This window comes from Diadema antillarum, unplaced genomic scaffold (assembly GCF_040938485.1).
Source record: "Diadema antillarum isolate AM-2024a unplaced genomic scaffold, OU_Dant_1.0 scf00000099, whole genome shotgun sequence".
Taxonomy (NCBI): domain Eukaryota; kingdom Metazoa; phylum Echinodermata; class Echinoidea; order Diadematoida; family Diadematidae; genus Diadema; species Diadema antillarum.
In genome coordinates, this window is record NW_027270988.1 from 5,245,208 (window position 1) to 5,272,485 (window position 27,278).

The 27,278-nt window shown below is 38.7% G+C and overlaps 1 protein-coding gene and 1 long non-coding RNA gene across 2 annotated transcripts; one reads left to right on the top strand and one right to left on the bottom strand.

Moving 5' to 3' along the window:
- Positions 1 to 3,899: 3,899 nt before the first annotated feature.
- Positions 3,900 to 25,610, bottom strand: LOC139718723 (uncharacterized). Its single transcript, XR_011710046.1, has 5 exons — positions 25,537 to 25,610; positions 7,347 to 7,425; positions 6,147 to 6,421; positions 5,035 to 5,338; positions 3,900 to 4,346 (listed from the first exon to the last, which is right to left on the bottom strand). It is a non-coding gene; the product is annotated as an uncharacterized lncRNA (long non-coding RNA).
- LOC139718722 (echinoidin-like) lies at positions 12,504 to 17,536 on the top strand. The gene is made up of 3 exons (XM_071630185.1): positions 12,504 to 12,714; positions 13,789 to 14,082; positions 16,307 to 17,536. The coding sequence occupies exons 2-3, from the start codon at positions 13,789 to 13,791 to the stop codon at positions 16,598 to 16,600; spliced, it is 588 nt and encodes a 195-aa protein (XP_071486286.1). The 5' UTR covers positions 12,504 to 12,714; the 3' UTR covers positions 16,601 to 17,536.
- Positions 25,611 to 27,278: the final 1,668 nt, after the last annotated feature.

The window sequence follows — 27,278 nt, forward strand, 5'->3', positions numbered from 1 at the left end:
TTTTTTGGGCTGTTGATAAACTAAAAATTCGTTTGATTATTGGGTTAGAAAGTAGAAACACATTTCTGAAATGCCGAAAAGAAAAGAAACACGTTTATGTGGAGATGATAAACGCAAAATCGTTTTGAAACGCGGTTTTAGTTCGGACCTGCATGCCCACACCTATATAGAGATACTATATAACGGTCGCTAACCACTGCCATCCATCTCCGCTCATCGGGTCAAACTGCGCAATGGGGCTGCGCAGTGACAAGACCTCCCTCTCAACTCACGATATACAGTATGTCCCCCAAAAAATACAATCGGATTTTTGCATTGATAACTTCCAATATGATTAAACTGTCTGAATGCTATTTCAGGGTCTAAAAATATAACATCTTACCTTTAATTTGCAGAAAACCCAATTCAATTTGGTTAAGTGGTCACAGAGAAATGTGAGTCGTTGTGAAGCATGTCGTGGATGTGATTCTTCAAAGTTCAGCACTTGGATGCTCTTGGAACTGCATATTGATGTGTGAACACAATGGGCAGAACTTGGAGGGAAGGGATTCCTGACATGCTCTACAAAAATCCTCATTTCTCTTTGACCATTGAAGAAATGGGATGGGGTTTTCTGCAAGAAGTGGGTAATAAGTTATATTTTCATACCCTGACATTGTACTTGGATTGATTCACTATTTTTAAAGTTATCATTGAAGAGGGTTCCGTTGTATTTCTTTTATTTTTTTGGACATACGGTATAGATGATAAACGCAACAAGTCGAATCAGACGATCCGTAAGACCTTTGCAAATGCGTTTTGATAATGGGTATTAAACATGTTTCAAACATGGAAAAGATGACTAATTAATGTCAAATATAAGGAATATCCATGAAAGGAAAAATGCATCACACCAAACATAGTAAGTATATACTTGAAATGATGGTGACCTGAGAACGGGGTACCGAAAAGAGGGGACACGAAAATGGAGTGGAAAATATTGTGCCTGAAGTCATGCAAGGTGCATCGTGCTGTGTGTGAATGTGCATGGAACGCACAATAATACTTAGTTATAAAAAAAAATGGATGCTTATCATGATTTTAAAGAAATCTCATTTAACAAAAATCATTAATGAATAATGATAATGAAACGCAATTCACATATGATTGAATAAAAATCTAATACAAATGAAATATTTGAAAATAATAATCAATTCAATCAGATTATCAATTCAATGTGACTGTGTATTTAGGCAGTAAATAATTTTGAGTGGTTACTAGGAAAAAGCTGTTTGTGAGTTTAGTGTGTCTGCTAATGAGTTCCCGTGATATAATTATTTTGTCGTGTCTGATGAAAATCAATTAAAAATGTATTCAATTGAATCCAAACATTGATTCTGCAAAGTCCACCATAAAATTGCAACAATGTCTCATTTTCGCCTTCCACAGTAAGGCTCGTCGACGGAGACACAGTAAGGCTCGTCGATGGAGTCACATCGGCTGAGGGTCGGGTTGAGATATACTGTAACGGTGCTTGGGGAACAGTGTGTGACGATATCTGGGACATAAACGACGCCAAAGTTGCATGTAGACAGCTAGGATTCGAGACGGCTTCTGAGGCCTTCAGCAGCGCACACTTTGGCCAAGGGGCAGGGAGCATCTTGCTCGATGACGTGCATTGCCGCGGGGATGAGAGCTACCTAGGAGACTGTGACCATCGTGCATGGGGGTGCGAAGACTGCGACCACGGCGAAGACGCAGGTGTCAGATGTGTGGGCAGGGGTCGTAAGTACATACCAGTTGGTAATACTTTTTTTTTACGCCTTAGTGTCTTCGCAACTGGTTTCAGCCATGATCGAAAGGATCGTTAATGTAAATCAAATACTATATTACATTCATGAGTGCAAGATATTAAAGAAGAGATACGACATAAATGCGACTCGTCAACGCTAATCATGAAAGCCGGATAAAGTCACAGAAAATCCACTTTCTGATTGGCGTATTATTTCTAATTGACAGGACCATACGCATTTTAATGACTGTCCAAAGGAATTTCTAAAACTTAAAGGTACAGTTTACCATTGGGAGCAGTGATTTAAAATATGTTGAGTTGTCACATTTGATGCATATGTGTAGGTCAGTTGTATCACAGAACATATAAAAATGTTGCAATAAAGCCTAAACCGTCAGGAGATTTTTCAATAAACTATAACTGTAGCCGGTTTAGTCTGGAAACAATTTTATCATAACTATTGTTCACATTTTGTATATTTAACAAAACATAGCATAGATTGTACTGATTAGCTTTATTTACACTGGTTGTTTCTACCCCTGACTCACATTTGACACGTTTTAGAGCTATTTTGAAGCACTAAAGCTGGGTTTTTGTTTCATCTGCAAATGGTTAACAATGCCTTTAACACATAGTGTACAGGCCATTCAACAAACACAGATTCAAGGAAATCGGCAATGACGGTTAGATGCAGTCACACGCGCGGGGATTAGGCATTCAAACACTATGAATCATACAACCACACCAGGACGCCAGGGCAATAGTCTACGGAAGAAATGAAAACATTGAGATTTTGAAATTTTCTTATAGATTTCGAGATACACATGATACAGGTAAGAGTTAAGATATCAGGTAATTGACCATGTAATTTTCATGCTATCACAAAATATTTGTAATGTTCTCCAGTTCAACCATACAATTATGCATAGTGTTAGCATTGTTTATTGAAAACAATCTGCTCATAGGGTCAAGTATTTCAGCAAAATGTGACAAGGTTTAGATTTAGATTTCAGACAACAGTCTACGATCCAAACTGTGAAGTTGCCCCAAATGAGTACCATTGTTTGTCATGCAGTTTAGAACACAAAAATGAAATAGCTGAAGTTAACTGATATTTCTAATTCGTCTTCATTTTTCTGTAGCATACAATTTCAACGGACGAACCTCAGTGTACACGGATTACAAATACAAAGTATATGATATCCGCAGCCAGCTTACCTTCACACCCACATCAGAGTCCAAGGTTCTACAGTGTCTGACCAACAACAATATTACCACTGTTGCTATTCAAGTTGAGAGTAAGTTAATGTATGAATACGTGTAGACGCAATAATGTACTATTAAAGTCAGCTAGTGCAGAAAGATACTCCAGTGAGGGGAAAAAGTCAGGCGAACGTTTGAGAGATATCAGACAAGGATATGAATTGTTAAAATCTGTATGATTGCATCATATATTTGTCCAGATAAGAACCCTGCATCAATTCCTGTTATTACAATGTGAAAACAACATTAATTCCTGTTATTACAATGTAAAAACAACATTAAAAAGGCTTTCATTAAGATTAAAAGTGAAATTCATAACGGCAAATATCATTGTTTGTGCTTTATGAAGGAGCTGGATCGGGGGATCTTTCAATGTATCCTCCCCCCCCCCCCCGATCATGGATTAATGCCTAATGGTTGAACAAGATAGGTCAGTCAACATTTTAGAGGAAACGAAAAAGGCGTCTGTGAGTTGCGGTATAAGTTACAATTATCAGTCTTGCAATGCAAATAAACAAACATTTGAAAAACGTGCAAAGACGAAATGGATTCCAAATGAATAGAGATCATTTCATTTCACTTTGTGTGCATGTTTTGTGTTCGACAGGCCCGCCTCAGGGTAGCATTATATCCATCCACTTCCAAGATCGTCCAGCGGAGGGCGAGCGAGGATCTGTCATCGTCACGTGTCAGGTGGACGACGACGATCAACCCTTTCCTCCACTCAATGAATTCGTCATCGAAACCGAAAACGGAAGGGTGTCGTCATCATCGTCTCCGATGGCGACGCTGGAGCCACGCCCAGACAGATGTGTGAATGTGATCTGTACAGCGGGCAACGGGTTGGGTAGGGTGACATCGGAAAGAATCTTTTGCCCAGAGGGTAAGTGTCAAGTAGAGGCCATTTGAATTCAAAACATCAACCACATTTAACCCTATTAACACGACTGCATAATGAACTTGACTTGTGCTTGCAAGTGATAATTAGATAGTCGAGACATTCATATTTGGTTTGTATGTACGCATATTCCTCTATCTTTGATAGACTCTCCGGGGGAGAGCGCTTTAACGGTTATCTTCAACGAGCAAAGGCGAGATAACGGCACAGCTGACCTTACCGTGACCTGCCATGTGGATGAAACAGAGTCTCTACGTCCCGCTATTCACACGTTCGTCATCGAGTCAAACAATATCACGCTGTCATCGTCGAACTCGTCTTCAGTGACTATATCTCGTCCTGCGGAATGTATCAATGTGACGTGTACAGCCGTCAACGGGAGCGGTTCTGCAGAAGCGGAGAGGACATACTGCCCTACATGTATGATTCAATAGAAAAAGTCCTAGAACTCACATTTCTCTTTCGAAGGCTCTTCGAAACCTCTTACAGAATTGTATGCTCTTTGATATCTTATAAGTGGTTTCATAATCATCTCGTAAAAAGTTTAAAGCTGAATCCCCATCTCAACCAAACCTATACCATCCCTTTAGAATATGTTATCAAAGGGCATTTTGTAGTGATGACATTCATATAAAAAGTGAAGTTAAACTTGGAAATAAAATGATTGTACTTCTAATGGTCATGAATAAAAATCACTTGAGAATCAAGCCAGTGTATTGATATGTCCTATATTTCTGTGTTACAGATACCTACCACGGTTTTTTTTTTGTAATGATATCAGATTGTCTTTTTATCATTTGCTCACTGAGTAGAATTGGATAGAAGTCCTCGCTTTGGCTTTATTTCTTCCTGTTACATGCAAAGGCATAAAATATACTCTGAGTTCGTGAATGATAAAAGAAAAGAAAACAAACTATCTTAGACATATTAGTATCATCCATTTTTGACATTTGTTAAGCTTGTTGATAGAATTATGTGTAGTTGTGCATATATTTACAACGCTTTTAAACTGTTTCCGGTTTTAGTTGCAATGGTACGAATATGCACAGTTTTTTCTTTGATCATTAGTTGGGAAAATATAAGGCATTTTGAATAACACTACCTGTGTGTCGCAATCTCCAGATCGTCCTACAGGAATCATCTCTGTCCGGCTGTCAGAGAAAAACCGACAGGATTGGCGGGCTGGGGTCGTCATCGAGTGTGAGGTAGACATCGACGGGGCGCAGTTTCATCCCCCTGGTAACACGTTTACCATCAGAGTAGATGATGTCATTGTGTCCAACTCTACGTCTCCGCGGTACCTCCTCGCCCCTGTACCAGAGAAGTGTGTGACCATTGTCTGCTCGAGTGACAACGGTCACGGTGTTGAGACCTCGTCCACTTTGTACTGCCCTAGAGGTATTGGACTGTCCAATGTTTTAATGTTGATATACTAGTAAGACATAATATATTATCTTATCGGTTGAATGGGACCATCTTAGCCCATTTTGACAGATGACAGAATCAATTAACACAATTATCAAAACTATATGTTGAATTTGGTTACGTTTCGCATTGAAAAAAAATGAAAGGCTGTAGGTAAGACATTGCGATGTTTTATTGTCGTTAAAGTGAGAAATCTAGAATAATACTAAATCTGAAAGTGGTAATGATGGTGATGATGATGACAGAGAAGTGATAACAAGTGATTTATCACTGGAACACATTTCATTTTGCTATCGATAGACTTAGAGTCTGTACGAGAATTGTCGGGAGTATGAAAACGAACAATCAAGCAATCACGACTGTAAGGACTAGTTCTAGTGACTTGATTATTGACTCGTTGCCTATATTCTCAACACATGAGCCAAAAAACGGCATTGCACCTATGCAAATATTTATACAAAGAATTCTACAACAACAACAAAGTTGATAAAAACAGCAAGAACTCTGTGAAAGCTCCGTTCTTTGATGACTTTTTGTTCTCGTGAAAATAAGCAACATAAAGACCTTCAGGACAATCCTCCTACCATGGCTTACATGTCTGTGGTATGAGGCACAGGATTTGAAATACAATGTATTTCTTTTTCTGTTTCTGCGTCTTAGAAATATTGGGAGGGTCCAAAGTTTTCATTCTGAATACAAATTTGTACGTGTATTCATCCCCGCCCCTGTGCAAAAATGGCAACCACTTGACATGCACTATTAGCCGGGATGTTAGGTAGCGTCTGTTACCTGTTTTTTGTCCACATTACAGTGGACATGCTTGAGATCGAGTTCGAGGAGCACTGGAAAGATGACCAGGTTTCGATCACCGTCTCGTGTTACATGCCTGATCGGTATCAACCTCGCCCTCCAATACACACATACGTAATCGAATCTGAGAACGTGACCAGCTCGTCGCCGTGTTATCCCTCTATCACATTGTCACCACGCCCAGCTGTTTGCATCAATGCCACGTGCACTGGCATCAATGACCACGGCTCGACAACGACCACCACGGCTAGCCACTGTCCGGAAGGTACGGATGGTACGGAAGGTACGGAAAAACAAAACCAGAAATATTCATAATGCGTCAATGATTACTCAAAGCCACGAACTTAGATTAAAACTATCTGATCTAAAAAACAACAACAGAAACAGAAAACAATAATCTACATGATGCATTATGTTGTGATTTCCTAAAGCAATAAACACAATCGTCATCTATATAGAATAAACGAAGAACTCGCAATTAATTGAAATGCTATCTATTCTAGTAGATTTATAATTCGTAATTCATACCAAACAGAACAAATAAAATGAAATTCCATTGCGATTCGAACCCGACGCCTCGGGATTGATAGGTCGGTGCTCTTACCGACTGAGCTGTGGAAAGCAATAGTCCTGTTTTCGTCCCAGAAACGTCCCATAAATCCCATAAACCTGAGATAAACCCGAAGGATAGAAATCAACTTTATAGGCCTATCCTTTGGGTTAATGTGAGGTTTGTGATTCAAGTCAGGTTTATACGGGATTTCTGGGACGAACACCATTTGATTTGCTCGTTCTCTTTGCTCATTTTTATTCATATTTCTTGTCAGGAAATCATACCACACAGGTAAGTTTTCAGTGAATACTTTATTTTGTTTTATCCATGCAAAAACATTCCCACAGTGTCCTCTCGAGCGCCGTAGTGTTTTCTGATATCCCATTCCATTCAATTCGGTTATACTTTATTTTCATCAAATAAAAGCAAATTCATCATAAAAAGTGATGCATTTGTTAATTCAACTGTTAAACAATTTGAATGAAAGACAAGTCATCAAGAATAATACAAAATATATGCAGGATGACTATATAACGAGAATACAATGCACACTTTGCAATTGTAACAAAAACAAACAAATGTAGCGATTAAAAGAGTGATGCACAGAAAAGCAGGACCAACATTACTTCAAATCGCAGCACCCTCAATGACGAACCTCCGGAGGTTGTGCGTTGTCAACCATTCTCCCTTGAGAGTTTAAATGGTCTAGAGAGAGAACGAACAGACAAAAAAATGACGCTTTGGTGAGTCTTGCAAGGATATTTCCTTCTTTCACTGTCAAAAATGCCCCGCATTACTATATTAAACATTCAGATCGAAATGCGTTCGTCCTCATCATACCCCTGACATCAATCATTCGTATCACATTTTCTCTTCCTACAGTAGATATCATTGGCAGGCCGTTCACCAGCGGGAGGTTCTTGGAGGAGTCCTCGACAACCGTTGCCTTGATGACGGTCGTCTTTGTACTGCTTGTGGCCGTGATTGCCGTTACTGCGATGAGAAGAAAGAAAGGCCTCTATAAGTAATGTCGCTTCATGAAAGGGTAGAGAATAATCTGATGTGGATAAATGCTATGGTCCACGTCTTTGGATCCATTCCTTTATTGAAGTTGTTTTAATCTGGAACACCATTTAGAATGCTTAAAGTGCTGAAAATGATTAGTCAAAGTCAAGCCGCCAAACTCCACCCTCACGCGCAGTCGATGATGATGATGACGATAGAGACGATTTATTATCATTATTATCCTAATCATTATTCTTTAGTAGAGGGCTCGTAACGATAATGATGATGATTTAGCATAAAAAAAAAACTAAATACGAGACACGATCAAAGTTGGAAAGTACTAGAAAACAAGGAATCCAGTGATGATTTCTGTTTTGAACAGGAGGTGAAATAAGCCAGTAAAACTTGTGAAGCATGACTCACTATAATTGATTTTTTTTTTTTGCAATTTCATTTAATTCTTTGGGTAAAATTATCCTAGGAATATTTGAACGAGCAATGTTATTTCTAGCCTGATTCTCGAGGTATTATAGAATGAAGAAGAGAGAGAAGGACGGGGTGAATTGCCTTTTGGGCTGCTCCATCCTAGTACAACTATATTGTAAACAAATTTACACCGATAAGATAAACTTTTTGGGCAATTATGGTAGTTGAAACAGGATTGATGTTCTTTGACGACATGTCTTTTAAACGATATCGAAAAATCTGATTCTTATAAAGACATTAAAGGAATAACATAAACTAAATCCGTCAGCGGTTCAGCAATGTGACGCCAAAATCATGTATTTGTTTTTACATATTAACTCTTCCTTTTATCGCCGTGAAGAAAATTAAGATTATTAATCAGTTGTATGTGTTCATTGATGTTTCATGATGACGTCATATTATGACACCTTTTCCCTTCTGTACAAATGAAGTATACTGGCGTATTGCTATTGTAGAATTACAGTCGTACTAGTGAATTTGAGAAAACCCGCTTGGTGGACATGTATTTAAAGACTATCAAAACTAAATAAATGCATTCATTAATCAGATTGCACGAGCGGAAATTACGCCCTTAAGAAATGTCTGCTTTTCTTCTTTACTTGAACAGAAGTTTGTACCTTTGATACTCAGAAATCTGTGTTTTGAAAGTTCTTAAAGCTCTTAAAATTCTGTAAGCAGATTGTCAGCATTTACAGTACTGTGAAGTCTTACTTGTAAGAAACCTGCAATTGTGTGTTGTGTGTTCTTCCCCTATAGAACAGTCCTGACATTTGTCGTTTTCCCGTAATGTCGCAATGCATGCTGATGGGATTTGTTGTTGTTGTTGTTGAATGTTCTTTCAGTAAAACTTTAAGAAAAACTTTCTTGAGACTTTATAGCTCATAGGCTCCATCGAATTCCTGACCATGACGTTGCATAATGTTAGCCAATTCCAGAACACGTTGCTATATTCTTTGAGGTAAGGCCTGTATACTACACATACAAGGGACATTCAAACTCTCCTCGATCAGACTCGATACCTCTTCCATATGCAAAATCATGTTGTATTATTACCACTATTAAGCTATTACTTGTTTTATTACTACTGCATAATACTGTAATGCTTGTAAACTGATATGTTCCTATAGCTAGCTTTATACATTGCACTTCCGCACAGACCGAAGAAAATGGGTCTTAGATTGGAAATATGAAAATGATATGTGGAGTATTTCATTTCATGCATTTAATCTTCGCATCGATGAAATAAGCTGATTACAGGTGATCACTTGGTAGAACACCTCCTTGACAAATAGCATCATGATAGCTTCACACGAGTATCAGCTTTAATTGCCAAGTTTGCAAATCAAAATTGCCAGTGTTTGGAATGTATGATTTTTCCACACTCTTCACAATTTCACAAATGTGACCAAATGTACATGGCATTAACACCTTTGGGAACCTTGAGTGCCACTCCTGTTATAATTTCACTTTCTATGGCCATGGACCTGCTACAAACATGACAGGTCCATGTGTCCATGCTATGACAGAGACAAATGACAATTCCAGTGTTTAAACTGATTTGTACCATGACAGACAGTGACAGATCGCCTTGACGTATATTGTATTTTTTCTTGGTCATTGTTGATACCACTGTATCGTGCAAAATGTAAAAATTCAATATCACACAAAATGACTCTGGATGTCTGCATTTATTTGAGAAGAGTTAATCTGTATGATTAATTTTATTCTTCATTAAAGGCACTTCAGAATGTAAAATGACAAGTCCTTATATATTAGTCGTCCTTGAATCAATGTGTATGTAGCAGAGAGTCACTGCAAGAGATCTAAAGTTTAGATAAAAATCTTAGCTCAAAACATCTGGCACAAATCGAAGAAGATATGAGAATGAACAAGAAAGTGCGTGACATTAATACTTACATACTGTACGTAAAGACGTGTCACCCACTGTATTCGACAAACAACTCCAGAACTTCTATGGAATACTTTGTGACGTATACATTATTCTCCTCAGTATATGAATCTTATCTTTCGAAAGGTTCTCAAGAAGGTTAAGTATGCATGCTCATTACAGCAAGTTAATATAACTTATAAACACGGTAGGTAATGTAATCTCTTTCTCATCTTCCCATGTCGACACGCACTTGGATCAAATAACATATTCCTTGCTTTTGTTTTCTAGGTGAGTTAAGGCAATTTGAAGGATGATCCTTGTGATCCGCCCAAATTCAATTGCTGCTTTTCAATTGAGCAAAGATTGCGTGCGAAGGGTCTCCAGCTAGAATATAACAGCATCATGCCGTTATACTACAACAGCAATTGCCCGCAATTGTTAGTTGCAAAGTTAGGTTACACCTACAGCCAGGAGAACGAAGGAATACGATATAACTTGAGTGTCTCTTCGCTTGATATTGATATCATGTAGTGCTTCGAAAGAAGTTAAACTGATGATTATGACTCTTACTCTCGACTGACAATAATTGTCATCCTTGTTTGAGTTTCTGAAACTCTAGAACAGTTTGATACACAGGATATACTGTAGGCCTGATTACAGTAATGTGAATAGGAGTATAATGAGGCCGTGATATCATCGCCTCATTTGATTTGATTTGATTTGATTTGATTATTTATCACCGTTATAAATACAAACTGTACATGAATCAAAATACAAATCCTGTGATCACAGGTATACAATATTATTTTGTATCGTATAGAATAATGCCTAAAAGGCTGAAACTTGTGATATAGTAAGGAAACATATAGGGTACAGCTTGAGAAAGGCTTGATGTGTTTGAACGATCTCCTTCAACAGCTTCATCACCCCTATGAAATCAGTGGAAATGTAGAACTGTTCATAGCGTGCATAAAATAAACATGTGTGACAATACAGAATCAGTTGAAACCATATCAGACATACAGACATGACGAGGTCATCAGCTATTCTAATTTGCCGTTAGTGGTTGCTGTTGTTATCACTATTTGATGAAAGCGCGAGACTTTGACAAGTCTTTACTTTATTGTTCCTTTTGTCTTATTTGACACTATATGCATTACAGTCAAATAAAACGTGGCGAGGAATATTGTACTTTCAATGTTAATTTTTGGAGACAACCAATCAATATTACAAGCAACCTTTAGTTGCTCATGGCCATACTTAGTATTTCCATCCTGGTAACAATCCGTACAATTCAATTCTGTTCCACTGGGTACTTGTATTCTCTTAGAGCATTGTTTCAGTGCATTAAGCCGACTAGCCGACTAGTCTTTGATCAAGTGTTGGTGCTGCCATGCGGTGCTGCGATCGTACGCACTTCTCTCATTTCTCTTCTAGCCACCTTTCCCGGGGTCATCCCATGAGCCCGATACCCACGAGTCATACGGCCAATGAGCTCAACATTGAAAAAAAGGTCCACTAGTCAAACAGCCAATGAGCTTGACACGAGGTAACAAGGCCCACGAGTTCGGCAATGGTCAAAATAGGCCCACGAGACCGACACATCAAAGGCACTGTTTACCATTGGGAGCAGTGATTGAAAAAAAAATGTTTGTGTTATCACATTTGATGCATTTATTTAGGTCAGTTGTATCACAAAACATCCAACAGGTAAAAAAAATCGCAGTAAAGCCTAAAATATAAGGAGATATCACTATTTTTTCTCAATAAACCGTAACTGTGGACGGTTTATTCACATTTTTTTTTACTATTGTTCACATTTTGTATATTTAACAATATTTAACATTGGTTATACTGATTAACATTTTAAATTGTTTGTTTCTATCCCTAACATGCCTAACTCACATTCTAGAACTATTTTGAAGCAGCAAAGCTGGGTTTTTGTTTCATCTGCAAATGGTAAAGCCCTGTGATGTAATGTCGGTCTCGTGGGCCGTTTTTGCCCAGTGTCGGACTTGTGGGCCTTGTTTAATTACCTATTGTCGGACTCATAGGTCTTATTCACCTTGTGCAGAGCTCATTGGCAGCCTGACTCGTGTGGCATGCCCTTTCACATGTTTACCCATGTCTTCGTCTTGGGAGTCATGTGCAAACTCTGTGGGATTCTAGAAAAGTCCGTAGGGAACGAATCATTTTTTTTTTTAACCTGTACTGTTTCTGAAGTGGTTATGCCGTATCTAGCTTGACCATGATTGAGGGCGTTTCCAGCATAAATCAAATCGAAGTAAATACATCTCATAAAGATACGAGAATTGTCTCCCTGTATCAGATATCAGAGTTAGATGACTGAAGATGACCTTCGTTCTTCAATTATGCCGATGGTCTAGCTACCAGGACATTTTGCTGTTAACCACACCTTTTAGCCAATATAGCTGCTTCTGCTAAAACGAAGATTTCTTATTTAACCTCGCGCTGTTCTTTCTCGAGAGAATCTTGTCTGAGAGAGCGACCTGAGATCGACATCGAGACAGCCTAACAGCCAAGAATTAAAGCCAGCATTTAAAGGATTGAAGAATTTTTGAGAAACCGTCTCAGCTTGAAGAGAAGAAGAGGTAAGACAAGTCACCGTAAGTTTACTTTGACTAAGTTTGCAAAGTTTTACGTATACGAATTCAATATTAATTGAATTGATGAATAAGTATATTTTCTGTGCTGGTCATATGCATATGTTTAAATAATTGTAATCAAAATATGGGTATGGAGGGCCTACCTACCTACGTAATTGAATAGAGATCAAATTCAGCAGTTAAATTTGGCGGGGAAAATGCTTTGGCCGAATGTGGCCGTAAAAATAAACTGATATCCGTCGTGAAGACTTCAGATTCAATCTGCAACCGGAGACACGGCGGCTAACTTAAATGCATGCAGTTATCAGGGCCTCGAGTAAAAACGATAAACATACACATAGATTTTTGGGTGGTCCGATATCGGTCCACAAAAATATGTAATTTCTTATGGTGGCGGCCCAACACAATCTTTGGTGGCCCTTGGCAGCCGCAAATAATGTCCAGCCTTGTAAACATAATAATCATGTAGAACTAGACAATGTTCCTTTTGGGCGGAGAATGTTTAATAACCCGAGAATCGTGACTTACATACGGGGATGATTCTATTTGTTGATGACAGCACAATACTATCATTCGCAACATTTCTTCTTCTTTTTTTTAATTGTATATTCGGACGACTGGGAGAGCAGTTAAGAAATTATATCATCAAATGCGTGTTCGCGACGAAATTTATTATGTGGTGCGATTGTGATTTATGGTTGAGCTTCAAAAGTTTCTTTATTTTTCGTCCCCTTCTCATAAATCCTTTATGATTTTGTTAGACTTATTTTCTCCCCTATTCATTTTGGTCAACTTGAAAAAAAGCGTGGAGTTGCATTTTAACAGGATGAATGAAGTTGGAATCTATATCTGCATTGAATCGCTTACTTTGGTGACCACGTATAGAATAAATCGAAACTCAGCATCTTAATGCCTCGTGTGAGTTTGGAGAGATCCGACTAAAGTTTTGTTTGTTTGTTTGTTTGTTTGTTTTTTCATACTTCACTCCTTTGGCTTCTTCATATCCGGACAAGCAGTTTCGAAAACTATAAATATTCTCTTTACGATATTTCATCGCAGATGAAGGTCATTGGATGGGCAGCCCTCTTCCTTGCCCTCTACTTCGGCTTAGCTCATGGAACTGTCCCAGTGAACAGACGTTCCTGTCCACCTTCTTGGAGTGAGTTCCAGGGTCATTGCTACCACTACTTCTGTGACCGGCTGCTGTGGAGTGAGGGGGAGGAGCAGTGTCAGCAGCATGGCAGTGCGGCTGGTGGGGTGTCACACTTGGTGTCGATCTCGAGCGAAGATGAAAACACGTTCGTGTATCAGATGTATCATGAATCCCTGACCTTCACTCCGCCTGACTGGCAGGTAAATAAAGATGAGTGTCTCGACTCTCCGGAGGCAAAGTTTGGCCTCCACTCGATGATGCGGGTCTGAATTGTCCCGCGAGTGTGATTGTCAAATTGCAAAGTTACATTTTGCATATTACAAACTTGTACTTGAAATAACCTGGCAAGCCCTTTCTTGACCACTCTGCCGGATGAGTTAAGATAACAATTATTGAATTACCTATAGTCACTTATCTGTCCACCTTTGATGTATTGTCCCACAATATAGATGATATAATGATAATTACAAAACAATATTAAACAAGACCTTTAACGAAGTCAAAGGGGAGTTGCTCAAGTCAGCATTTCTCTGGTGTCTGCGAATAGGAAGTATATACTGAGTATTGTAAAATAAAAGGATCCTTCTTCAAAGCTGATTAATTCTGTCCAAAAATTATTTCATGAGCAGCCCTTTGTACAATTCTAAAGACATAATTATAACGAGACATTCTGAATCCAATCTGCAAGGACTGTAATATATCAAGACAAGTTATGTTGTTTTGACTGGGCTTTGTAGCTGAGCACTACATAGTAAATACTGAACAGAGTAACAGCTGAGGGGTTTGACACAAAACACTTAAAATAATCTATTTTCGAAGTATAGGTTTTCCCGTTCATTTTCAAACTTTTTTCATTCAATTTGATAGATTTGTAGTTAATTTCGTCCCGAAAAATCTGGAATTTGCCAATCCTATCAGTTTCAAATTCATCTTATGTAGATCATTTTCGAATAGAGTCTTTTCAATTTAGTAATTTGTCACACATTTTCGTCATTTACAATTATTCAAATTCGTCAGTCACACTCGCTGCACACTTAACAGCAAAAGCAATTTCATCTTTGAGCGATCATTTTTGCCAAATTTTCATTCAAGTTCATCCTGTATCTTTTCTACTGTGATTTCTTGGTTATTTCATTTTTTCAGCACCGTCCACTTTTTCCACAATTATGAGTAACATACGCACACATGTAATCCACCATCCTAATAAACAAAACAAAGACCCACATACACACAGACACACACACGCATGTACATATGCAAACACACTATAATCAGAGTACACACGGAAACAAACATGATACTGTCATACAAACGAAAACAACAATTATGATATATTTTTTTTTAAACGGGAAAAACAAAACGAAATGCCTGTTCCCTTTTTTATTTTCATGCTAAACCCTAAAAAGGGCTTAAACTCTGCATAATGCAAACTTGTCTTTAACCATTTGCTATGTGTCTGGAAATCTTGGATCACCGTTTCGTTTGTGTGACAGGACATTATGTTTGTCTCCTTGTGCATTCTGATTTGGATGTATTTGTGTGTGTGTTTGTGTGTGTGCGTGTGTGTGTGCTTATTTGTGTCTGTGTTTTGGGGTGGGGTGGGGTAAACGTGTGTGTATGTTACTTCATAATGTGGAAAAAGTGAACGGTTGCAGGAAATATGAAGTTACCAAGAAATCACAACAGAAAAGATACGAGATAAATTTGAAGGAAAATCTATAGAAAATGATCGCTAAAAGACAAAATTTCTTTTGCTGTGTGCAGCGAGTGTGACGGACGAATTTAAATAGATTTTTTTTTTTTGTAAATTGTGCATAATGAAAGATTGTCTTTATTTTTTTATGTTCTCTAACTACCGTTTATCGTTCAATCACCTGCCATGCAGGACATCGTGTCAAGTACGTCTGAACATGAGTGTACCACCGATACTGTCTGACTAATTTGCTTGAAAAGTTCATGAAATAGTGCAAACATAGACGAAATTGATGCTTACATCATGTACATTCCCCAGTCGATGGGCCGCGGGGACGAATTTCAATGACAATTGACGATTTCGAAAGCGATGTCTTTGAAAATGGTTGACGAAAACAAATAACCTAAAGTCAATTAACGAAATTGAAGTTAGGATTTGAGTGTCGTGTGCTTCTCGGGACGAATTTGAATTAAAAACAAATCTTTGAAATTTATTTTTTAAAAAGCGAAAATGGACGGGAAAACCTATATTATCATTATAGTTTGGCTTACCCACAGTGGATGATGATGTATCAGCACATGATATTGTTACGAATGATTTCTACTGAATGTTTTAACAAATTGCAGCTCAGTTTTATTGTGACCTGTACATTGCCCATGTGTATAAAGGGCAAGTTAAAAGTGCTCATTCAGTTAGCAACTGGTTAGTGTCTATTCACCTCCGTCTTACAGCCTGGGCATGTCTTCGATGGATTCTGGCTGGGACTGCGACAGAGGACTAGGAACGGTCCCTGGCTCTGGTCCGACGGGTCTTCATCCATTTACACCAAGTGGATGGAAGGGGAGCCCAACGACTACGCCGGTATCGAGGATTGTGCGATCATGTGGCGCAAAGACAGCGAAAGCGATGCTCTCCAGGAGTGGAACGACATCGAGTGTGACAACAGGCGGCTCGCTATGCCCTTTATGTGCGAAATCTCGTTTGACGAGAACAATTGTTCGGGTGGAGATAGCCCACTAGCATAAGGGAGCTTATCGTGGTATACCAACAGGGAGGTGGTCACCTCCCTAACACCATGGTAATGTGACAAATGATACCTGGTAGTGGGTATAGTAACAACCAGAAATACCATGGCTCGTGTTGTCTGTCGAGATTTCATATAGGGCCTAACAACAAAGACGTTCACAACTACTTTCTTTGTTGTAATCTTGTTTTTTGTGTTTTTTTTTTGCTTTTTGCTTTTTTGCAAATCTATCTCTCCGCCTTGAAAATCCTTGAAATAAACACCGAACAAGTTTCTCTGTGATCGCATGATTTCTGTTTTATTGCTTAGATCTCACTATGAATCTAACTGTGTCTGTACTGTCCACACTGTAGCCATCGCCTTGATATCAATGCCGGCTCACTCGGTAAACATCTGACAATATTTAATCTACGATCGCAACGTGATTATACCAATAATTGTCGGATGTACCAATTTTCCTGGAATGAAATGTCATTTTACGACTTCATTGTGCTTGATTAAATGGATAATTGTGAAAAGTGTTGAACTCAAGCAAAACATTGAAAATATTATGGAATTCAAAGTTTCTCACTTTTCAAAACAAACAAAAAAACAAACAAACAATGAACTGTAATATCGGCTGTAATCACAATTTACATGTTGGCATAATTTCCGGTCTGGGTAATAGCACAAGGCGAGTCTAATACCTCCTTGTGTTAACCAAGCCTTCTAAATGTGTTGTTTACCATTGGGAGGAGTGATTTTCTTTTCAATGTTAGAGCCATCACATTTGATACATAGAGTATGTGTAGGTCACTTGTATCACAAAACATCTACCATATAAAAAATTCGCAATGAAACCTAGAATATAAGGAGATGCATTACCTTTTTTTCTCAATAAACCGTAATTGTATCTACTAGACGGTTTATTCTAGAAACAATTTTATCATAATTATTGTTCACATTTTGTATATATAACAATACATAAAATTAACTTCACTGATACTGCAATTTTTTACTTTTTTGTTGTTCTATCCCTAACGCACATTTTAGAACTCTTTTTTAAGTACTAAAGCTGGATTTTTGTTTCATGTGCAAATGGTAAATAATGTTTTTAATAGCCAATAGCCGTTTCCGTCAAAGCGAGGAGCTTGGCTAATTTTATGTTTGATGATCATATAAATTAACCTCACGCTGTTCTCTAAAGAGAGAAACTTGTCTGAGAGAGCGACTTGAGAGCGACATCCAAGAATCGAAGCCAGCGTTTAAAGGATTGAAGAATTTCAGAGTAATCGTTTCATCCTGAAGAGAAAAAGAATTAAGTTGGACAAGGCTTCGAATGAAAATGGCTGCCCGCAATGTCTGCTGACATTTTTTTTTTTAATTTTTTGCAAACGAAGCTCTGAATTTTCGGCAGCGTTTATTTTGCTGAGTAATATAGATCTTTGATTTTTTTTCATTGTTCTTTTAAGACTTTGTACACGCAACTACACGGGCATGTAACTTCAATGCGATAGTATACTAATGATGCACAGGATAGAGTGTGTTAGTGAAGGTGCGGCGCGCTCGAGAGTATTGACAATGGTGCGACATGCACGAGGCGCAGCCGAGTGCATGTTTGCAACCGTTGTCAATACTCGAGAGTGAGCCGCACCTTCACTAACGCCACGAAATAATCCTGTGCATCATTAGTTTTATAAAATGGGTCGAAAACTAACAGCATTATTCACGTACCTTTGTGGGTCAATACCAGTCAGCTACATGTAGCACTCGCTCAAAAGTCAAGATGTCCGAAGATGTTCGTCCCATACCCAAACATTTACGCACGTCGCACTCGGAAATCCCGCACACTGATAAGTACTGTACGTACGCATAAGAGTATACGTACGCCACGTACTGTTATGCACAAGAAAGGCCGCCGGCTGTTGTGGCAGCCCGCGGCCCGAACTAGAAGTTGTTTACAGGATTGGCAGCGCGTATAGTAGCGCGTGACGCACTTGTAACAACTGATTGAGTGCGCACTGCTAGTGTAAAACATTGTGACGTACGTCAGGCCAGGGAGGTGGAAGAGAGACTCTTCTTAGTGCTTACCTGAAGAAAATAATGCACGCACACGTGACTCATTTCAGCGCTTCCAATTGGCTACATTCTTGAACCCATTTTATAATTGATTATATTCAAAGTTTCTCACTAAAAAACCCAAAAAACCCCAAATACTCAGTAAACAGTAATATCGGCCTTAATCACAATTGAGGATAATTTCAATTTTACAACTCTTCCACCAATGGCTACAGATACATATTTTGATCGACACTTCATCATCTATCAAAACCAACTACTCCTCAGCACTATACTGAGTTATTACATTATAACATGATTTAATGAGGAGGATGTAATATACTTACCGAAATTTCATTAAGATTTCTTTCAAAATCCTAAATAAACAACCAAACGCTGACACGCACACTCATACATACATCATGCACATAGTCTATCACGTAGTATCCTCCCTTCAAAAGCTATGTCTGTCTATACACCCTCACAAGCCAGGAATAGTAGGCCTAATCATGTGGTGTCTCCATCAAGGGGCTCTTCTTCAGTATTGCTTCAGCGCTATTGACAGGACCCATGCTATTGCTTCTTCCTTAGCATCGCCAGATACCCATTATACACCTTAGTCGAAAGGAATATTGTACAGTGGAAAATATCTTTAACAAGAATCTAACCACTTAGCGGGATTTGACCCTGGGCGCTCTTTTTGAAAGTAAAAATATTAAACGTTGCAAATACACTGTCAACAAGTGACAATTGGAGTTAATTAAACATTACAGTTACTTCTCACAATTCTCTTGGTTTGTATCGTGGGCTTTATCGAAATTACGCTTTTTGGTCGTTGACTTAGTAATGAAGTATGGTTGTACAACTCCTATATTGCTTGATGCCATGCTTTATATGAATAATTTCACGTTTTAGCTTTCATTGAAAGAACCGAAATTCGGTAACAGTTCGCTGGCTGGACAAAAATTGCGTGGAAATTAAAGAATTTTCCAAATTCCTTGTATCCGATAAAGTTCTATTATTATGTTTGTTCGATACTATAGGCTGTCTGTCTAATCGGTATAACAGAGACTCCAACTCTCCCGCTTTCGGTGATCTCCCGCAGCCCATTTTTGTAAAATCTCCCGTTCTCCCGCTTGAAAGGTAATTTCTCCCGCCCTGACTATGTGTCTCCCGCTTGAAATTCTTTCTGACTTATTACCACCGTATGTTGAAAAGTAAGCCTCTATAGATAGCATGAGAGAGCATCTAGAACCCTAGAGCTTCCAGGGCCCAGCGGACCCTGGACCCGGGCAGCAAGGAAATTCACGCTTCGCGCTCGTGATGTGCGCTTCGTGCACATCAAGTTGAAATCTCTCGTTTGCTGGGGGTTTCAGGGGGAGAATCTCCAGATCAGAAGGTGCTTGGGGTTTGCGTCTCTGGTATAAGCCAGTAAGGCGAAAGGTATAGGAAGATAGAAAGGTAGACTCATTAAATGTATACATCAATAGACAGCAAGAGTTAGAGAAAGGGTTTGGGTATCAGACGGAGTCCGTGAAAGTGAGAAAGATATATATATATATATATATATATATATATATATAGAAAGCGAGACTTAGAGAGATTGGGCTTGGTATTAGAAAGTACCCGTGCAGGATAGAAAGGAATAAGTATGGAAGATAGCGAGAAAGAAAAGAAGAAGAAATAGAACAACCGACGGAGGAGAATAAATAGATTGGAGGGAAAAAGTGGAAGGTAGGTGAATAGTAAGATGAGAAGAGAGAGAGAGAGGGAGAGAGAGAGAGAGAGAGAGAGAGGGGGGGGGGAGGGAAGCGGGGTAGGTGAGGGAGGGTTAAGATAGATTGCGATATCAAACTCTTTACCCAGCAGGCCCCTATACAGTATGTCCTACAAAAAATTACAGTCAAATTTTCGCCTTGATAACACCCAATATGATTAAACTGTCTAAATGCTACTTCAGGGTCTTAAGATAAAACATCTTAGCTCTATTTTACAGAAAACACCGTTCAATTTGATTAAGCGGTCACAGAGGATGTGGAATGTTGTAAAGCATGTGGTGAGTCTAATTCTTCCAAGTTTAGCACTTCGATGCTTTTGTGTGTGAAAACAGTAGACAGAACTTGGAGGGAAGAGATTCTTGACATCCTCTAAAAAATTCCTCATTTCTCTTTGACCACTGATGCAAATCGAATGGAGTTTTCTGTAAAATGTGGGCAATGAATTGTAGTTTCACACCCTGAATTTGTAATTGGATTGATTAACTATTTTTAAAGATATCCTTACGGAGGGTCCCGTTGTAATTCTTTTCTTTCTTTGGGACATACGGTATACTCGGTTTCGTCATTTTGTGTTCTATACTGTGTGGAACTTTGACGTAGATGGCGCAGTTGTAATCCAGAGCACAGAACTCTTACACAGTAGAGTTCTGTGATCCAGAGCGTTCTAGGGCTCACACCTGTAAATAAAATGGAATGTCCCAGACCCCTTCACAAATTCGTACCAGTGGTACCAAAAATTACCAAAATAAATGAAGAAAGAAATTAATTAAAAATCACGTGCAGTTTGGCACAAAACTGAATAGCTACAGATATTGAGTATGAATTTCTCTACAAACTGCATTTTGGTTTGAAGATGAAAGCTTTTTCTAATTTAATTTGAAGGTACTATATTTCATTGGGTACGTGTACGGAAAATAAGTATTTTTTTTTTTGAGCGACAAGAACTCGTAGTCTGGCTTTGCGGACCCTTGGACAGAGTTTGAGCCGAAGAACCTGCCTTGGAAATTTGATGGATAGCAGGGTATAGCTCACTTATTCAGGTTAGTGAAGATGAAACACTTCATTTCTTGCAGCTATTTTACAGATTTTTTTGAAATCAGAATTTTTACACACGTTAACACACGTCTCTATGGGGAATTATTTACCCGTGTGAGCCCTCTATTACTGTGTGGAACTTTGACGTAGATGGCGCGGTTGTATCGAGCAATCCAGAGCCTTCTACTACAGAGCCTTCTATTGTACCTTTTCATATTTTTATGGAAATTGTCAATCATCATTTACATGATGTAATTCCACACACACACAAAAATAGGACAGATTACAAAAAAAAAAAAAAAACACCCAGGTTACCTTGGATTTCAAGATCAATCCTTCGTTCAGTTAATAGGAAAAATCGTCTGTATTATAAACATAAGTTGGAAAAAAATGAGCGATCGAAGAATAGATATACATTATACAATAATACTTTGACAATGATATTACGTTCTGAAAAGAAAAGATATTATTTCAAGCAATTCTCGAGATATAACTTTGATATGAAAAATACTTGGAAAGTTTTAAAACAGGCCATGAATGTTCCGAGTAAAAACTCTGACATTGAAAAAATTAAAGTGAACGATGAATTGATTAAATGATTCTCTTCATATTGCAAATATCTTTAAAGGACAAATTCACCTTCATAGGCATGTGGATTGAGTGAATGCAGCAATATTAGCAGAGCACATCATTGAGAGTTTGAGGAAAATCGGACAATCCGTTCAAAAGTTATGAATTTTTGAAGTTTCTGCTCACACAAGGCTGGATGAGAAGACTACTACAGCTTCTGATGTCACATGAGTACAGCGATATAAAGAAAGAATAAAGAAAATTCAACATATTCTCACTTTTCTCGTTAACAAAAGAACACTTGACTTCTCTCTTTCATAAGGCAGGGGAAATGATATTACCCTTAACATATGTCAGTAACAAGTCGAAGAGATGTGCACTTAATTCAAAAGTAAAGTTTTGTGAAATTCTCTTTTTATTTTCTTTATACGGTTGTACGCATATGACATCATACACTCTAGTAGTCTTCTCATCCAGCAGTGACTACGCAGATACTTTAAAAAGTCCATAACTTTTGAACGGATTGTCTGATTTTCCCCAAACTTTCACTGATGTCTTCTAATTGCTGCATTCACTCAATCCACATGTATGAAGGTGGACTTGTCTTTGCGTTGATTCTTATTTTTCAAAAATAGGTGAAAATTATGCTCAAAATATTCCTGCAAGAGAAACTCATTTTACTGATTTTTTAGGCCAGCGCAACTCTGATTCCATTTTTTTTTTTTTTTACACCAACTAATAGATTTGAAATTATTGATATAGTTTCCTCTTTTAAGAACAAACGAAGTTCTGGTTATGATGATGTATATAATTTTATACGTAAGGGTGTTCTTTCCTCGATTGCTGATCCACTTGTTCATATATTCAATTTGTCAATCCTTAACAGTGTGTTTCCCGATGAAATGGCATATGAAATGGCTAAAGTAATCACAGTATTTGAGAAAGGCGATAAACTTGTAATTATCGCCCAATTTCATTATAATCCTCACTGTTCAAGGTTTTAGAAAAACTTATTTACAAAAGAATGATCATTTTTTTGAAGGTACATGAAGTTTTTACGAATTCTCAGTTTGGTTTTCGTGAGAAACATAGTACTTCGCATGCTCATGCACATTTCGTTGATAGAGTAGTTCATGCAATAGATAATCACTCTCATTAGTTAGTATTTTCTTGGACTTCTCCAAGGCCTTCGACACCATCAATCATGACATTTTACTTTAAAAGTTATCGCATTATGGAATACGTGGGAAGGCCTTGGAGTGATTCAAGAGTTATTTAGTTGACAGAAAACAATTTGTTACAATAAGAAATAATGATTCAGTTATCAGAGAAGTTAAATGTGGCGTCCCACAGGGAAGTCTATTAGGGCCGTTATTGTTCATTATTTGTACAAATGATTTCTGTCGCGTATCTGATGATCTCTCTTTTATTCATTTTGCAGATGATACAAATGTATTTTTTGCCCATAATGATATTTTCATTTTCTCGTTCACAAAATCAGTATTGAATTGAATAAAGTGATAAACTGGGTCAGAGCTAATAAGTTATCACTCAATGCTAAAAAAACGAAATATATGATTTTTAGTAATACTGTTGATAGTTTAAACACGAATATATAGTTTTAGATGATTCTCATTTACAAAGAGTATCAAATATTAAATTCTTGGGGGTCATTGTAGATGATAAACTTTCCTGGAAATCACATGTTGATAATGTTTGTAACATAGTATCGCGTAATATAGGTGTCATAAACAGACTGAAATTTTATATTCCACAAAAATCATCTCCTATGTTATATTCGTCGTTGATAGTGCCTCATTTGAATTATGGAGTTTTAGTTTGGGGCAACACGCATCAGTGCCTACTTGAAAGAGTGTCCCTCTAGCAAAAGAAAGCTCTCCGCGTTATCTGTCATTCCCCGGTACGATCTCATACAAATGCGTTGTTGGCCTCTAACAAGCTCTGAAGATTAAAGATCTGTTTTTGTATAATTTAGGGCAATTTATGTACAAGTATAGCAACAATTTGCTTCCGTCTATTTTTGATTCTATGTTCCTCAAAAATCAATAATTTCATGAACATCCCAATGAATTTCATTTACCCCTTTTACGAACGACCCTTGCTAAAAACACACTTATTTATATAGGCCCAAATTATTGGAATTCTTTGAATTATGATATAAAATATGCCCCATCCATATATTCTTTCAAGAGGAGATTAAAGTCCTTTCTATTGCAATCGTATGACTCTGCAGCACTGACTTAGCCATTTGGTCTTCTTTCTCACATACTGACTTTCTCACTTTTTCTCCTCTTTGAAGAATAAATTGTAATCTTTTGGATGTTTGTTGTCATCTATGCTATTGCCCAAAGCGTCAAAGAGTTGAATTTCCGTCTGCTACTCCTGTTCATACGTCCCTCTATTTCCTTGTTTTTCTCTTTTCAGGCGTTACTATGTCACCTTTTTTTTCTCTCCACAACTATTTCTCTTGACATGCTTCTGCCGAAGATCGCTGTCTCTGTTGTGCGTTTTTCGTTTGCTATTTTGTCTTCTGTTTGTTAGTCTTGTCCATTCCGTTTTGTACCTTACAGGCTTTTCTTCACCAGTTGCTTTGTGGTCTAGTCTTGTTTTATGTTTGTTCGCGTCTATGAAAGTAAGTGTATTTATTTGTGAATCTAATTCGATTTTTACATTTCCCCACGATTTTACAAATCCTGGCGAGACGTTTCTACAAATCCCGGCTCCACACCCCTACACGGTAACCAATCTTGACAGTTTGAATCTCGATGGGGATGAAATAACGTCAGAAAAAGAAAAGACAAGAAATGTGATCAAACAGGCAGTCCCTGTAGTCCTATTAAGACAAAACACATCTGATAAAGATAAATGTTCTCATAGTTATGTATTCATCGCACAAATCTTATTGAATTAAATCAATGAGATATAAGAATAATACAGCTGTGTTTTCCTTTACTCTGTTACAATGGCTGAAGGGAGGTATGGAGTCCCGTAGTAGAATGCTGGAAGAAGCCGTGGGAAGAAATTGTGTAGTGCTGTTACGACTGACGTCGTGATCACGTGCATTGTGCTGAGTGAGGGGAGAAAAACTGCGTTGCGTAGCATTACTAGAAAAACAACAACAAAAACAAATGAGGTAAATTACTGGGTCTCGGCAAATTACCCCCTGAGCAATAACCCCAGACCCTTCCCCTGACAATAACTCTAATCCTAAATCCTGAACCTAAACCTATTCCTAAATATACGCATACTCAAGTACGCTATGCATGTGGGGGCTGTCGGTCGCAGTTTGTTTCCCTAACCTAATCATGCTAACACAACAGTAACACAACAGTTTGAGTGAAACGCTAAACGAATAAACTAACGCAGTAACGGTAGGTCCTATGTTTACAATTACACGCCCTCTCGTAGTCCAGATGGATGTATTCTAGACATAGAACAAACTGGTAACTCGTAACTTGTTGGTAACTTGTTGGAAATGCGGGTAGCATTTACTTACTCAGTCAGCAGCAGCCCTGCGAAGTCCCCGTCATTCGAGACACGGCACTTCCCTGGCGAACCTCCATCGACGACGGATTACTAGTAGTGTGTAGTAGTGTGCATGCTGTATACAATGATTCTGTACTTCTGCGATACGATTGAGTACGATCGCAACGCGATGTAAACTTGTAACCGTTTCATTATCATCACCGTTGAGGGAGCTAAACAACTTTTTTTTCAAACCAAATTCGAATAAATTCGGATAAAGTTGGGGCATGTCGTCTTTTTTCCGTTCGTTCGTTTATTCATATTTTGGCCATTTCTGACCCAATTTTCTTCAAACAAACGGCCCCTGTGCTTTAGATTCATAATTTCACATCAATATGCATAGCTATTTTGTTTCCAGCTGACGAAGTAGTTAAAATCCAAAACGCCACCTCCCCCACTTCTGTACACGCCCTTTAACCTAGCCCTAAACATAATCTGTATTCTAACCTTATCACTAACTATACACAGCTCAGTCGTTTTTACAGCGACTGGGCTGTGAATAGTTAATCACTAACCAGTATTTAGCCCAGTGGCGGATCCAGAGGGGGCGCCCCTGTTTATTTCTGTTAAAACAATAGAAACCAATAGAAAAAAAGGGGGCCGCGTGCGCCCCTTTAATTTGGTAAAAATGCCTCCCCCTTTACGGAATTCCTGTATCCCCCCCCCCCCCCCCCCCGGTGGGGGGGGGGGGGACGGGTAATCGCCCTCGCGGGATAATAATTGTCCAGCAGATACGAAATCACTCGGTACTCGTTGCCTACCAACCCACCATTATTTTGTAAAGTACTTAGTATTGCGCGCTTGACAGTGAAGTTATGATTGCAGCGGAAACGACGTGAGGGGTAACAACTTTGAGCCAATGAGCTGTGGCGTGCATACTGCCCTCTCAACCACTCGGGCCTCACGCCTATCCGAGTCGCTGCGGGTTGCGCACACTTCACCCGTATTCCAGAGCACGCTGTATTCTTGGAAACGGTATCTCGATGCGACTGAGTGAAGTCGCCTGCTCGGTTTCGTCCGCCTTTCTATTGTCTTGATTGCATACCGTCGTTATTGTGTTTGAAAGCATCTGAAACCATTCGTGCATTCGTCGCCCTCAATAAGGGAGCTGGTCGTTGAATTTAACAATAGCGATCGCGACCGACAGCCAAAACCAGCCGCGTTTTACTACGCCTTGCAGTCGTAGTGTGCGAAGGATATCCAACCAAAATGTTGGCGAGAATGTTGCTCGTTCTCTCGTTCTTGCTCGTTTTGCAGAGAGCATCATCGCAAGCATGTCCGGCCAATACACCTTCAGGGTGTCGCTGTGAAAATCGTGTTTTCAACTGCTCTGGAGTTGGCTTGAGGGAAATACCATTGTCTCTTTCATCAATCGCAACGTCCACAGACTACGACGTAATGTAAGTACACGTCTTTGCCGCATCCGAAACTCGCAGGCTTGAAATTGTAATGGGCGTGAGCGAGTCGATCATATCGACAATCCAATCATCTCATACACCCGTCCTTCGAGTTCACTTCAAGGATATTTTTCCGTCATTGCTAATCATCCTGGGATACGGCCTGCTGTATTATTTGTATGGTTAGAAATATATGTACATTTTATGAGTACTGCTATATTTGCCGCTCGCAGCTAGCAGCTAGACATTGTTTTCAGTGGACACTTGGTACATGGACACAAATTTATGCACCTAATTAGCCCGACCAGACGCCGTG